The 16,816-nt window shown below is 37.7% G+C and overlaps 1 protein-coding gene across 2 annotated transcripts in view; it reads right to left on the reverse strand.

Annotated features, from left to right (window-relative positions):
- LOC133544265 (E3 ubiquitin-protein ligase Midline-1-like) overlaps positions 1-16,816 on the reverse strand; it is a 93,260-nt gene that overhangs the window by 17,964 nt on the left and 58,480 nt on the right. For both annotated transcript variants that reach the window (XM_061889427.1, XM_061889425.1), the window contains exons 4-6: positions 12,071-12,178; positions 6,874-7,022; positions 1,525-1,652 (exon numbers count right to left, since the gene is read on the reverse strand). In XM_061889427.1, coding sequence (XP_061745411.1) covers positions 1,525-1,652; positions 6,874-7,022; positions 12,071-12,178 — 385 coding nt within the window. The remainder of the gene's footprint in view (positions 1-1,524; positions 1,653-6,873; positions 7,023-12,070; positions 12,179-16,816) is intronic.

Below are 16,816 nucleotides of genomic sequence, written 5' to 3' on the forward strand. Positions count from 1 at the left end.
AAATTGCGCTATAGCACTCTCTAGGAATAAAACACAGACCAAACTGCTCCTAGGAAGACATGAAACAAAAACCTCTGTGTAGGTCGCACTTAGACCTACATTTCATATACTGACCACCCCCAGCAAAAATCAACTGGAAGTTTGCAATCCCCCCTTCAAAACAAAAGTTTTGTAAAAAACGGTCACCTTTTTTCAAACATTATCTCCTCTGAGCGCGTTTGTCGTGTCGGCTTCAAACTACCACAGGAGAAAGATTGAACCCTTCTGATTAAAAGTTGATGAAAGAGTTTTAATTACCGTTACAGTTTTGATTGTATCAGCCTTCAAAGATCCGCTGCGCTGAAAACCATTTCAAAGATGGCCGCCGTGCGCGGACACAGTGAGGGAGACGTTTTTTTTTTCGTGGTTGTTTCCGTACCGTCTGCTGCTGGTGCGCACATTCGTGAGGGAGGGACTGTGATCGTCTATACCAAGATGGCTGACAGGTGCCGTAGCTAAGCCGGTATGTTTTAAAGTTGTGGTTTGCTTGCATATCAAAAAAACAACCGTCCAACATTTTACAACTAATTGTAAACTTATAGGTGCCGACCATCAGGGCCGAGTTGCGACGAGAGAGTGTGTCGATGTTAAGATATTACGCCGAGTTGGTAAGTCTATCTGTTTGCTAATAGTAGCTACTATTCATCCATTTTCTACCGCTTATCCGGGCTTGGGTCGCGGGGGCAGCAGCCAAAGCGGTCCCGTCCATCGCTGCTTGCAGCTTTACTTTTACTTATATTGTTCTATATTAAAAAAGTAATATTTTAATGCCAATGCTGACAGGAATTTTAATTTCATTTTTTATTTATCTCCTTCATTAATGTGCATCTTTGATCGATAGACAATTATACCTCAATTATACAATTTTAAATTCACACACCAATGCCTGAGAAGGAGCAGGGTGAAGGAAAATTTTCCTGCCCCTCTTCAACATAATACATAGTCTTACTTCATGGATATTATATAAACCAAGAAATACATCCAAATGTAATGAAAACAAACCCAAAACACACAAGTAAAACACAACAAGTGCAAAACTTCATGAAATATAAACCGAAGAAAGAAAAATAAATAAATAAAATACACCTCACGGAATGATACAAAACAAATACAAAACCAGACGAAAAAAAATAAGCAAAATAATAAATAAAGAACAAAATGTAAACACTTATTGCTGTCCATATGATCTTATTATTTATCTTTATACATTATTTTCATTTGGAATATATTTTTACAGTATTTTATCTGAAATGAATGAAATAGTGATGGGGAAATAGTTTGGGAGTTGCTTCTAATTATTTGTTTGAAGACAACACTGATAAAAAAAATTTAAAAAACACAGTAAATATTTATTTTAATGAAAATAAAACCACTTTGGAAGATTTAAGAGCAATGAAAACTAATTTCTGAAGTGTACACCCCCCCCCCCCAAAAAAAATGATTTTTCATCTTAATGCTGATTGGATTTTGGGAAATATGGTTTACCGGTGAGATAATCCAGATTCTCCAGCAGTTTCTTCTCTCTGGAAAAGTCCAGGGCAAAGTTGTCAAACGTGTCCGTCAGGTGTATCTCGGGGATCAGCACTTGGGTTGAGGCGGTTGCCATGGAAACCCTAAACACAGTAAATCAAACATTAAATGCAATATTCATTTTTATTTTATTTTTTTACAAGAGGTGATGTAACACAGTGGTGAACATGCCCTTTCCCAACTACTTTGGCAAGTGTTGCAGCCATTAAATTCTAAGTTAATTATTAATTGCAAAAAAAAATAAAGTTTATGAGTTTGAACATCAAATATCTTGTCTTTGTAGTACATTCAATTGAATATGGTTTGAAAAGGATTTGCAAATCATTGTATTCTGTTTATATTTACATCTAACACAATTTCCCAACTCATATGGAAACGGGGTTTGTATTAAAACTTTTATTCAACCAGGAAAAAATTCCTTTGAGATTAAAAACCTCTTTTTCAAGGGAATCCTGGCCAAGAGGCGGCAAAGTTACATGTAAAATGACATTGACATTACACATTAAAATGACAGGATGGACATCAAGTAAAACTGGGGAAGCTTCAAATGCTCTCAGTTTAGATTTAAAAACATACTAGAATAAAAACTGAGTCAGCGTCCGGTCTTCGCAGCATGATCCAAACACAAGGAGCTGCATACACACTAGTTTTTCTCTCCAGCTCTGTGCTAGCAAATGTGACTGTGGAGAGGCGGAGCCGACGGTCCGCAAGATGGCGGCGAGGAGGCGGGGATGGCGAGCGAGCGGCGAGGCGGGGCGTGCCGGGAGCAACGCCACAATCGAGATCAGGTGCGTGGATCGCGCACCTGATCTCGATTAAAGAATCCACTCGCGCTGTTTAAAAGGGCGGCAGCCGGGAACGTCGGGGTGAGACGGGGGGAACGACGAATGAACGAGAGAGAGAGACGACAACTCGAGCGTCAGACAGCGAGAGCGCGAGGCAGACGCAGACAAAGGGGAAGGCTGAAAAGCAACACGCAAAAGTTCCTTGGTGTTGTTGATGAATGAGTTTTGCTTTGCATAGCAGAGATTTAACTTGCACTTACAGACGTAGCGACCAACTGTAGTTACTAACAGTGGTTTTATGAAGAGTTCCTGAGCCCACGTGGTGATATCCTTTACACACTGATGTCGGTTTTTGGTGCAGTATCGCCTGAGCGATTATCTGAACCATTTGGTAATTTTTAAGCACCGTAGATGGTAGAATCCCTAAATTCCTTGAGAAATGTTGTTCTAAAACTGTTCGACAATTTGCTTACAAAGTGGTGACACTCGCCCCATCCTTGTTTGTGAATTACTTAGAATTTAATGGAAGCTGTTTTTATACCCAATCATGGCACCCACCTGTTCCTAATTGGCCTGCACACCCGTGGGATGTTCCAAATAAGTGTTTGATGAGCATTTCTCAACTTTATCAGTTTTTATTGCCACCTTTCCCAACTTCTTTGTCACGTGTTGCTGGCATCAAATTCTAAAGTTAATGATTATTTGCACACAAAAAAAAAGTTTCAAATATGTTGTCCTTGTAGCATATTCAACTAATTATGAGTTGAAAATGATTTGCAAATCATTCTATTTTGTTTATATTTACATCTAACAAGATTTCCCAACTCATATGGAAACAGGATTTGTAAAAAATAACTTCATTTATATAGACCAGGGGTCACCAACACCAGGTCGCCCGTAAGGACCAGATGAGTCGCCCGCTGGCCTGTTCTAAAAATAGCTCAAATAGCAGCACTTACCAGTGAGCTGCCTCAATTTTTTTAAATTGTATTTATTTACTAGCAAGCTGGTCTCGTTTTGCTCGACATTTTTAATTCTAAGAGAGACAAAACTCAAATAGAATTTGAAAATCCAAGAAAATATTTTAAAGACTTTGTCTTCACTTGTTTGAATAAACTCATTTATCTTTTTTACTTTGCTTCTTATAACTTTCAGAAAGACAATTTTAGAGAAAATATACAACCTTAAAAATTATTTTAGGATTTTTAAACACATGTACCTTTTTACCTTTTAAATTCCTTCCTCTTCTTTCCTGACAATTTAAATCAATGTTTAAGTAATTTTTGTTGTTGTTGTTGTAAAGAATAATAAATACATTTTAATTAAATTCTTCATTTTAGCTTCTGTTTTTTTCGACGAAAAATATTTGTGAAATATTTCTTCAAACTTATTATGATTAAAATAAAATAAAAATATTCTGGCAAATCTAGAAAATCTATAGAATCAAATTTAAATCTTATTTCAAAGTCTTTTGAATTTCTTTTCAAATTTTTGTTCTGGAAATTCTAGAAGAAATAATGATTTGTCTTTGTTAGAAATATAGCTTGGTCCAATTTGTTATATATTCTAACAAAGTGCAGATTGGATTTTAACCTATTTAAAACATGTCATCAAAATTCTAAAATTGATCTTTATCCGGAAAAATTACTAATGATGTTCCATAAAATCTTTTTTAATTTTTTTCAAAAAGATTCGAATCAGCTAGTTTTTCCTCTTCATTTTTTTCGGTTAAGTTTTGAATTTTAAAGAGTCGAAATTGAAGATAAACTATAGTTCAAATTTTTATTTTCATTTTTTTCCTGTTTTCTCCTCTTTTAAACCTTTCAAATAAGTGTTTTTTTCATTATTTATTCTCTACAAAAAAACGTCCGTAGAAGGAAATAAAATGTACGACAGAATGACAGACAGAAATACCAATTTTTTATATATATATATATATATATATATATATATATAGATTTTTATATTAAAGGTGAATTTAGCGAATTGGCTATTTCTGGCAATTTTTTAAAGTGTGTATCAAACTGGTAGCCTTTCGCATTAATCAGTACCCAAGAAGTAGCTCTTGGTTTCAAAAAGATTGGTGACCCCTGAACAGAGGTGGGTAGAGTAGCCAGAAATTGTACTCAAGTAAGAGTACAGTTACTTTAGAGATTTATTACTCAAGTAAAAGTAAGGAGTAGTCATCCAAATATTTACTTGAGTAAAAGTAAAAAGTATGTTGAGAAAAAACTACTCAAGTACTGAGTAACTGATGAGTAACCTGTTTGTTTAATAATTACGGCAACAAATAATGCACAAAAACATAAAAATAGCGATGAGCAAATTCATAGCCAGGAATATCTCTTAAGCAACTAAAACAATAATATATATGAAATAATAATACATTAAAATAAAAAAAATAAGGCAAATTGAGCCACAATAACTTAACAGCACCATAGGCTCAGTAGACATTTATTGATTGATTGATTGATTGATTGAAACTTGTATTAGTAGATTGCACAGTACAGTACATATTATGTACAATTGACCACTAAATGGTAACACCCCAATAAGTTTTTCAACGTTAATCAATTACTTAATAAATGACCAAGTTGAGGTGATCTACCTCATATATACATACACACACATATCATATATATATATATATATATATATATATATATATACATACAGTATATAATTTATAGATTTTTATTTTGCCGTTTTTGTTGACATGTTAAAGGTGTTTTAATGAATATACATGCATGTTTAACATATAGATTCCTATCTTTCATGAAGACAAGAATATAAGTTGGTGTATTACCTGATTCTGATGACTTGCATTGATTGGAATCAGACAGTATAGTGCTGATAATGTCCACATTTTCAAATGGAGGAGAAAAAAAGTTCCTCTTTTCTGTCTAATACCACATGAAAGTCGTTGGTTTTTGGCATCTTATTTGTCCAGCTTCCATATTCGTTTTTATACACTTTACAAGAAATACATTGGCGGCAAACTCCGTAGCTTGCTAGCTTGTTTGCGCTGGCTTTCGGAGACTCTCATTTTGTTAGCGCAGGCGCGATGGAGCGGCGCTTTTATTGTGAAGACAGGAACTGTGCGATCAGTCTTTAGGCTTTTGACGGGAAGTACGGTTGAAATAAAAAGTGTCTTTTTTCCTTTACACTTTTGATTGATTGATTGAAACTTTTATTATTAGATTGCACAGTACAGTACATATTCTGCACAATTGACCACAAAATGGTAACACCCCAATAAGTTTTTCAACTTTTTGAGGTCGGATTCGACGTGTGACGGTCACGTGACCGCCTGCTTTTGTTTGATTGGTCCAACGTCACCAGTGACTGCATTTGATTGGTGAAACGCAGGCATGCGTAGTTCCTACTTTGAATGCGTGTCTGACAAAATCAAAACAAACAAAGCGTGCATTAACAGATCGATAAAAAAAAAAAGTAGCGAGTAACGAACTGATTGTAGATAAATTGTGAATTATATTTTATATAGCGCTTTTCTCTAGTGACTCAAAGCGCTTTACATAGTGAAACCCAATATTTAAGTTACATTTAAACAGGTGTGGGTGGCACTGGGAGCAGGTGGGTAAAGTGTCTTGCCCAAGGACACAACGGCAGTGACTAGGATGGCGGAAGCGGGAATTGAACCTGCAACCCTCAAGTTGCTGGCACGGCCGCTCTACCAACCGAGCTATACCGGAGTAAAAGTAGCGTTTCTTCTTTATAAATATACTCAAGTAAAAGTAAAAGTATGTTGCATAAAAACTACTCTTAGAAGTACAATTTATCCCAAAAGTTACTCAAGTAGATGTAACGGAGTAAATGTAGCGCGTTACTACCCACCTCTGCAAATAAGAGATTCCAGAACTTTTGTTAAGACGCAGAAATTTGATATTGGCCTTTTAATTCGTAAAAACTGCTGAATAACCTCCCTTTAATAATCGGGGGACAAAAGCAGATTTCCAAACTGATGGACCGTCTTTGTTTTTAATTGAAAGATTAAAATGAATTGAAAGTGGCTCTGCTGTAAATTTCAGCTGCCAGCTTTAGAAAATAAGGCTCAAGCGAGTCAGGCCCAGGAGGCTTTCTGTGGTCGAATGTTTTTTGCAGCATTTTGCACTTCATGCCAATTAAAAGTAGCAACATTAAAAGGATCTTCGGAAAACATGGAGATGCTGTCTAATAATTCCCTATAGTTGTCCCTTTTAAGTCAAATAGAGAACCGGACGATACAACTTTAATTAGAATATGCTAATCGGATTCTTTCTTATACATCTGTTGGGTTTCTCTGCCTGTTTTTCCTGGGCCCAAAATCAATTGAAGAGCTTAACAGAAGCTTAAGCAGACAAGTGGAATAAGATTAGTTTAAATAGTAAATGTAATCCCCGCGTTGGGAAATCGAGTACACTGGTGTTTCCAGATCGCCTGGTCTTGCTCTACCCTCCGGTTCTCTGCGTGAAGCGTGTGGAACCTGGTCCAGCTCCGTGTGCGCGGCGGAAAGCCTGACCTGTCGTTGATGCTCTTGGCGCTCTGCAGGAAGCGGGCGTGGTCGTTCTCCTTCAGTGTCTGGTCCGCTTGTGTGATGAGTACCGAGGACCTCTCGATGCACTGCTGGCAGTTGGAGATCTGCTGGGCCAGCTTGCGAAGTCTTTGCGCCTGCAGAGGGCGACGGTTCCGGTGACAATTCTGACAACGGTCCGACATACCGTGGGCTTTCTTTAACACTTTGTGACAAGAGGTCAGAAGTTGCGGGAAATATCAGCGTCCCCAACACAAGAGGCGGGGGAAACTAATACTCAACAATGGGAACCAAAACAAACAAAAATTGCACAAAAAACAGGAACTAATGGGATCCAAAACTAACAGACATACTTGCCAAACCTCCCGGGTTTTCCGAGAGACTCCCGAAATTCAGGCGGAGCCGGAGGCCACCAGCTCCATGCGGACCTAAATGAGGTGTCAACAGCCTGTTTTCACGTCCGCTATCCCACAATATAAACAGCGTGTCTGCCCAATGACGTTATAACTGTAGAATGATCGAGGGCGAGTTCCTGGTTTCTTATCTGGGTTTATTGTTAGGCAGTTTCATTAACGTCCTCCCAGCGCGGTGACAACACACAACAACAGCAGTCAGGTTTTCGTCGAACGTGAAGCAGTTCGTCTGCCGTAAACAGCAATGTTGTGACACTCTTAAACAGGACAATAATGCCATTTACTATACAGATAATGACAGAGAATAGAACAAGGATGGATAATTCAACCCTTAACTCAACAATGAATAGATGAACGTTGTGTGTGTACATGTGTAAATAAATGAACACTGAAATTCAAGTACTTATATATATATATATATATATATATATATATATGTATACATATATATATGTATATATTGTATATAGCTAAAATTCACTGAAAGTCAAGTATTTCTTATATATATATATAAAGCAGCCCTTTGAGACACTAGTGATTTAGGGTTATATAAGTAAACATTGATTGATTGATTGATATATGAAATACTTGACTTGGTGAATTGTAGCTGTAAATATACTCCTCCCCTCTTAACCACGCCCCCGCCCCACCCCGACCGATCTTTATATATATATATATATATATATATATATATATATATATGTATATATATATATATATATATGCGATGAGGTGGCGACTTGTCGACTTGTCCAGGGTGTAATCGCCTTCCGCCCGATTGTACTGAGATAGGCATGAGCGCCCCTCGCGACCCCAAAAAAGGGAGTAAGCGGTAGAAAATGGATGGATATATATATATATATATATATATATATATATATATATATATATATATATATATATATATATATGCATACACACACACAACAACAGCAGTCACGTTTTCGTCTACCGTGAAGCAGTTCGTCTGCCGTAAACAGCAATGTTGTGACACTCTTAAACAGGACAATAATGCCATTTACTATACTGAGAATGACAGAGAATAGAAAAGGATGGATAATTCAACCCTTCACTCAACAATGAGTAGATAAACGTTATGTGTGTGTATATGTGTAAATAAATGAACACTGAAATTCAAGTACTTATATATATTGTATATAGCTAGAATTCACTGAAAGTCAAGTATTTCTTATATATATATATATATATATAATATATATATGAACTACTTGACTTGGTGAATTGTAGCTGTAAATATACTCCTCCCCTCTTAACCACGCCCCTGCCCCACCCCGGACCGATCTTATATATATATATATATATATATATATATATATATATATATATATATATATATATATATATATATATATATATATATATATATATATATATCCATCCCATCCATTTTATACCGCTTATTCCCTTTTGGGGTCACGGGGGGCGCTGGTGCCTATCTCAGCTACAATCGGGCGGAAGGCGGCGTACACCCTGGACAAGTCGCTACCTCATCGCAGGGCCAACACAGATAGACAGACAACATTCACACTCACATTCACACACTAGGGCCAATTTAGTGTTGCCAATTAACCTATCCCCAGGTGCATGTCTTTGGAAGTGGGAGGAAGCCGGAGTACCCAGAGGCAACCCACGCATTCACGGGGAGAACATGCAAACTCCACACAGAAAGATCCCGAGCCTGGATTTGAACCCAGGACTGCAGGAACTTCGTATTGTGAGGCAGACGCACTAACCCCTCTTCCACCATGCAATGAGGTGGCGACTTGTCGACTTGTCCAGGGTGTAATCGCCTTCCGCCCGATTGTAGCTGAGATAGGCATGAGCGCCCCTCGTGACCCCAAAAAAGGGAATAAGCGGTAGAAAATGGATATATATATATATATATATATATATATATATATATATATATATATATATATATATATATATATATATATATATATATATATATATAATATATATATATATATATATATATATATATATATATATATGTATATATATATATATATATATATATATGTATATATATATATATATATATATATATGTATATATATATATGTATATATATATATATATATGTATATATATATATATATATATATGTATATATATATATATGTATATATATATATATATATATATATATGTATATATATATATATATATATATATATATGTATATATATATATATATATATGTATATGTATATATATATGTATATATATATATATATATATATATATATATATATATGTATATATATATCTATATATATATGTATATATATATATATATATATATATATATATATATGTATATATATATCTATATATATATATCTATATATATATCTATATATCTATATATATGTATATATATATGTATATATATATATATATATATATATGTATATATATATATATATATATATATATATGTATATATATATATATATATATATATATATATGTATATATATATATATATATATATATATATATATATATGTATATATATATATATATATATATATATATATATATATATATATATATATATATATATATAAAGAAATACTCAAATTTGAGTGAATTCTAGCTATAAATATACTTCTCTCCCTTAGTATGTCGGTAATGCATCAGAGATAAAACCCCTGTATATTACATCCTAATTCATTTGAACTTCCAATTTGTTTATCTTGGCAAAAAAAGTGGGAAACAAAATATTATTTACAGAATAGTCCGGATCCATGTAACCAAAATGCGTCCTTAAAATTCAGTGCACCCCCCTGCAGTTCAACTCCCCGTCACGATCTGCCGAGATTTTAAGAGACAGATTGAGGTCAGGCCGATATGAGGGAAAAGGAGGGTTTGTCAGCAATTTGGCATGAACATTGTAATCTTAGTCCTTCTACCAATGTTAGACACGTATAAACCCTGTTGATCCTTCCTGGCGCTCTATCAAATAAAGAAAAAGTTGATACTTTATTACAAACTGACACACCAGTGCCTGATAAAAGTCCCTTTGAAGGCATCAGGACAGGTTTGGAGGACACTCTGGAAAGCATCCTTTAAAAAAATAACCAGACCGAGGCACAGGAAGTAGTGAAGGCAAAGAGATCCTAGTCTATTTTGCAACCAATATTGCAGCTTCCTATTGTAAGGAGTTATACAATACAAATATATCAATGTTTTTTCTTTATTTTCACAATAATGCCATTTACTATACAGAGAATGACAGAGAATAGAAAAGGATGGATAATTCAACCCTTAACTCAACAATGAGTAGATAAACGTTATGTGTGTGTATATGTGTAAATAAATGAACACTGAAACAAGTTATCGATGTTTTTGATCAGAAGGAGCTGCGCATGGACTTCATTTATAAGTAAAGGTAAGACCATAATAATGTTTTGTTTATTAAATGTGCTTTTCATGATGGTATCCTTACATCACACTTTACATTGTCGATTGTCACTGAAGGCATCAAAACTATGAACAAACACATGTGGAGTTATGTACTTCACACACAAAAAAAAGGTGAAATAACTGAAAACATGTTTTATATTCTCGTTTCTTCAAAATAGCCATATTTTGCTCAAATTATTGCTTTGTACACTGGGATGAGGTAGCGACTTGTCCAGGGTGTACACCGCCTTCCGCCCGAATGCAGCTGAGATAGGCTCCAGCGACACCCCCGCCACCCCAAAAGGGACAAGCGGTAGAAAATGGTTGGATGGACACTCTAGGCATTCTCTCCATGAGCTTCAAGAGGTCATGGAGAGAATGCAAAGAGTGTGCAAAACAGTAATTCGAGCAAAGGAAGGCTATTTTGAAGAAACTTCATAGTGTTGATGCCTTCAGTGACAATCGACAATGTACATTTATGTGTGTATATATATATATCGATCCATTTTCTATCGCTTGTCCCTTACTGGGTCACGGGGGGCATATATATATATATATATATATGTATATATATATATATACTGTAGCGTCCTGGAAGAGTTGGTGCTGCAAGGGGTTCTGGGTATTTGTTCTGTTGTGTTTATGTTGTGTTGTGTTCTCCCGAATTGTGTTTGTCATTCTTGTTTGGTGTGAATTCACAGTGTGGCGCATATTTGTAACGGCCTTAAAGTTGTTATACGGCCACCCTCAGTGTGACCTGTATGGCTGTTGACCAAGTATGCCTTGCATTCACTCATGTGTGTGTGTGTGAAAAGCTGTGGACATTATGTGACTGCCTTTAAGGCACGCCCGCAATATTGTCGTCCGGGTGGAAATCGGGAGAATGGTTTCTCCGGGAGATTTTCGTGAGGGGCATTGAAATTCTGGAGGGTTGGTAAGCATGTCAATCAATCCACTCCCATGCTCTCTCGCTCTTTCTGTCTCTGCGTACACCTTCACAATTAGTTTGGTTTTTAACCCCTTCTTAACCCTGAACGTACATTGAAAATACACACAATCCTAAATCAAAATACCGGACATTGGAGGAATTTAAGAAACCCCGCCCGGACAGCCCAGACAGCCCAAACAGAGGACATGCATTGTTTTGATGTAACGCACGTATTAAAAGCTCTATTGTTGGCCACATTTTTATCATTCGTATCAAATATTGTCTGTATCGCGCAACTGTAATGGGAAGGCAAAAAAAAAATACTGCGTTTGGCCAAAAACTGAGAAGTGTAACAGCAGTTTATTGAGCAATAGATGTGTAAAAAAAAATAAAAAATCATAGGTCTCACCTTCCCCTCCTTGATTTTGCTCCCTATGATCTGTCTTCTCTGCTGGATGATGTCGATCAGAAGGTCGCACTCATCCATGAGCTTGCCCTCCTGGCGGGAAGCATTCACCTGCACGAAGAAACAGACCGCAACAGAACACATAAACAGACATTTTGAAAAGCAGATGAAATGAATTTAGGGAGAAATAATAATGCAGCTGAGATATTGTATTTCCTTGAATTGCCGCCAGGGATATACTATGTGCCTGCCTAGAATTTCCACTGGGTCAAACTCGTCACGTCACGAGTGACACTTCACCTGTCATCATTTTCAAAATGGAGGAGGCTGATTTCAATCATTTGAAATCACATAAAGGGAAGACGATTAAGAGCTATTCAGTAGGATTTAAGGTCCAAGCTATGGAATATGCTAAAAAGAACAGTAAGCAGCTATGTTTTACTAATATACCGTAGCTGCGTGTGTCAAATATGAGTCATTAAATGACTCCCGCCTCCTGGTGGTAGAGGGCGCTAGTGAGCCTTCTTGCGACTACTCGGCTGCAGAAGAAGTGACAACAAGCAGCAATCGTTTATTTTTTCCTCTCGCTTGCACTTTTAACATGGAGGATTACATATCTAAAATGAAACCGTTGTCTAAACTGGACTTTCAATCAAAGCAGGAGGTAATAAAGGAAGATCTCCATCAAGACAGAGACTTTTAAAACTGAAGAAAGATAAGGAAGACTTCTATAAACAAGTTATCGATGCTTTTGATCAGAAGGAGCTGTGCATGGACTTCATTTATAAGTAAAGGTAAGACCATAATAATGTTTTGTTTATTAAATGTGCTTTTCATGATGGTATCCTTACATCACACTCAAATTTATAAGCGCAGGCCTAAATTTACCGCATGCCTTTGGTAAACGCCGGAGTGAGAAGAGGTTTTAAATTAATTAGCGCCCCGGCGGCAATTCAACAGGAATTGCCGGGACATGCGGTAGAAAAATGGATGGAATAAACTCAGTGCGGTGGACTTCCTGCTCGACCCTTTCATGCCACTTTACACCCGCGTCAAAGCCTGCACTCCCGACACAATACATTGTGCATGGACTCTCCTTCAGCTATTTTAGCAGTCCGAAGTGTGTGAAGAATAATGCATGATTTATTTCTTTATTTATTTTTTGCCTCTTGTTTTGTACATCATTTATTCATGGCTGTTTTTCTTTTTTTAGTCTAATTTCAAATTCCTGCATCATCACAAAAAAAAAAAAAAACGTCTGCAGCTCATCACTGAGCACACACGCACACACACACACACACAAACACACACACACACACACACACACACACACACACACACATGGCATCTTGATTAAGCACAATACTAACTCTTGGCTATTTGTAAAGGCCACATCAAGGCAAAGATGCCGCTCTCCATTAACTGGAAAGAGATGCTGCCTCAGTTTGAGCCCCCAGGTGTTGCTTTATTTAAAAGCATCTTAGCGGGCCAGTGGAATGTCAGCAAAGTTGCCTTGTTTTTCTTTCTGCTTGTTGGTTTTCTGCATATGAAACCATAACGTGATGGCAAAGCCCTCAGTGGAAGCTATCTCAGCTGCATTCGGGCGGAAGGCGGGGAACACCATGGACAAGTCACCATTATATATGTAATGTCTTGTTCTGTGACATTGGGACTCTTTAAGTTCCTGTTTTTTCACTCCCTGTTTTGTCACCATGACGACCAATCAGTTTTCACCTGTCCTCATGTCACGCACCTGTCACTAATCATGTCACTATTACTAGAGCTTCCAGTTGCCAGGCAGTCTGTCTGGCGACATCACTCTGCTTCATGTCATGTTTACGGTTTCCATGCTTAGTTCACGCCGCTTGTGTCATAGTCCATGCTGCCCTGTTCACTCCATCGCAAGTAAGTTTTGTTTATTAATGCCACAGTTAGTGTCTTTTGTTTTTTGTCCATAGTTCTGCCTTTGTGCTAGTTTTTTGCTTTATTTAAAAGCATCTTAGCGGGCCAGTGGAATGTTAGCAAAGTTGCCCTGTTTTTCTTTCTGCTTGTTGGTTTTCTGCATATGAAACCATAACGTGATGGCAAAGCCCTCAGTGGAAGCTATCTCAGATGCATTCGGGCGGAAGGCGGGGAACACCATGGACAAGTCACCAATATATATGTAATGTCTTGTTGATCATGTCTTGTTCTGTTGACCTTTGGACTCTTTAAGTTCCTGTTTTTTCCACTCCCTGTTTTGTCACCATGACGACCAATCAGTTTTCACCTGTCCTCATGTCACGCACCTGTCACTAATCATGTCACTATTACTTAAGCTTCCAGTTGCCAGGCAGTCTGTCTGGCGACATCACTCTGCTTCATGTCATGTTTATGGTTTCCATGCTTAGTTCACGCCGCTTGTGTCATAGTCCATGCTGCCCTGTTCACTCCATCGCAAGTAAGTTTTGTTTATTAATGCCACAGTTAGTGTCTTTTGGATTTTGTCCTTTGTGCTAGTTTTTTGCTTTATTCAAAAGCATCTTAGCGGGCCAGTGGAATGTCAGCAAAGTTGCCTTGTTTTTCTTTTTCTGCTTGTTGACTCTCTGCATATGAAACCATAACGTGATGGCAAAGCCCTCCGTGGAAGCTATCTCAGCTGCATTCGGGCGGAAGGCGGGAAACACCATGGACATGTCGCCAATATATATGTAATGTCTTGTTGATCATGTCTTGTTCTGTTGACATTGGGACTATTTAAGTTCCTATTTTTTCACTCCCTGTTTTGTCACCATGACGACCAATCAGTTTTCACCCGTCCTCATGTCACGCACCTGTCACTAATCATGTCACTATCATTAGAGCTTCCAGTTGCCAGGCAGTCTGTCTGGCGACATCACTCTGCTTCATGTCATGTTTACGGTTTCCATGCTTAGTTCACGCCGCTTGTGTCATAGTCCATGCTGCCCTGTTCACTCCATCGCAAGTAAGTTTTGTTTATTAATGCCGCAGTTAGTACCTTTTGGATTTTGTCCATAGTTTGGCCTTTGTGCAATTTCTTTTTTTAATGTCAAGACCGAATATTTTCCCGAGATGCAAGTGAACTTGGACCGGACCTTGTGTGAAGGTGATGACATTTTTATGTTAACACTAATAAAAGAAATAAACAAAAGGCGCGCACAAGGGCGAAAGTACAAAATTTGGCTATAAAAACAAAAAAAGGAGGAGGAAAGAGGAGCCAGATGGGATGGTTCGGGCATCTGGTCAGGATCAATCAATCAATGTTTACTTATATAGCCCTAAATCACTAGTGTCTCAAAGGGCTGCACAAACCACTACGACATCCTCGGTAGGCCCACATTTGGGCAAGGAAAACTCACACCCAGTGGGACGTCGGTGACAATGATGACTATGAGAACCTTGGAGAGGAGGAAAGCAATGGATGTCGAGCGGGTCTAACATGATACTGTGAAAGTTCAATCCATAATGGATCCAACACAGTCGCGAGAGTCCAGTCCAAAGCGGATCCACCACAGCAGCGAGAGTCCCGTTCACAGCGGAGCCAGCAGGAAACCATCCCAAGCGGAGGCGGATCAGCAGCGCAGAGATGTCCCCAGCCGATACACAGGCAAGCAGTACATGGCCACCGGATCGGACCGGACCCCCTCCACAAGGGAGAGTGGGACATAGGAGAAAAAGAAAAGAAACGGCAGATCAACTGGTCTAAAAAGGGAGTCTATTTAAAGGCTAGAGTATACAAATGAGTTTTAAGGTGAGACTTAAATGCTTCTACTGAGGTGGCATCTCGAACTGTTACCGGGAGGGCATCACCCGAACGACTCCCTAAGTGTAAAGATAGGGGGGTCGCGGCTTGCTGTGGGGTTGTTCTCCCAGGAAGGTAGACAGACTACTCAAAACATGGCGTTCAGGTAAAAACATGATTTAATTTGAACTAAAAAAAGGTACAAACAAAAAGGACTCGCTGCGGAGGCACAACTTGGGTAAACAGACAAAACTAACACTTTAACAAACTATGAACATAATGCAAAAAACACTATGGCTGGATGGGAGTAGCGAGGACTTAAGCATGAAAAAACTGGCGCGGACAAAGCATGAAACGAAACACAATGACGCCAGGACAACCAACGAAAAATGACAGGCTTAAATAGAGATGTGGTGATTGAAAGCAGGTGTGAGACAGGACAGGTGAACTGATTGGTCGTCATGGTGACAAAACAGAGTGAGAAAAAAAAAAGGAACTTAAAGCGGCTGCTAGACTTTTGACAAGAACAAGAAAGTTTGATCACGTTACGCCTGTACTGTATATACCTTTATATACATATATACATACATATATACCTATACTGTATATACCTTTATATACATATATACATACATATATACCTGTACTGTATATACCTTTATATACATATATACATACATATATACCTATACTGGCTCACCTGCACTGGCTTCCTGTGCACTTAAGATGTGACTTTAAGGTTTTACTACTTACGTATAAAATACTACACGGTCTAGCTCCATCCTATCTTGCCGATTGTATTGTACCATATGTCCCGGCAAGAAATCTGCCTTCAAAAGACTCCGGCTTATTAGTGATTCCTAGAGCCCAAAAAAAGTCTGCGGGCTATAGAGCGTTTTCCGTTCGGGCTCCAGTACTCTGGAATGCCCTCCCGGTAACAGTTCGAGATGCTACCTCAGTAGAAGCATTTAAGTCTCACCTTAAAACTCATCTGTATACTCTAGCCT

Source organism: Nerophis ophidion, linkage group LG27 (genome assembly GCF_033978795.1).
Source record: "Nerophis ophidion isolate RoL-2023_Sa linkage group LG27, RoL_Noph_v1.0, whole genome shotgun sequence".
NCBI lineage: Eukaryota > Metazoa > Chordata > Actinopteri > Syngnathiformes > Syngnathidae > Nerophis > Nerophis ophidion.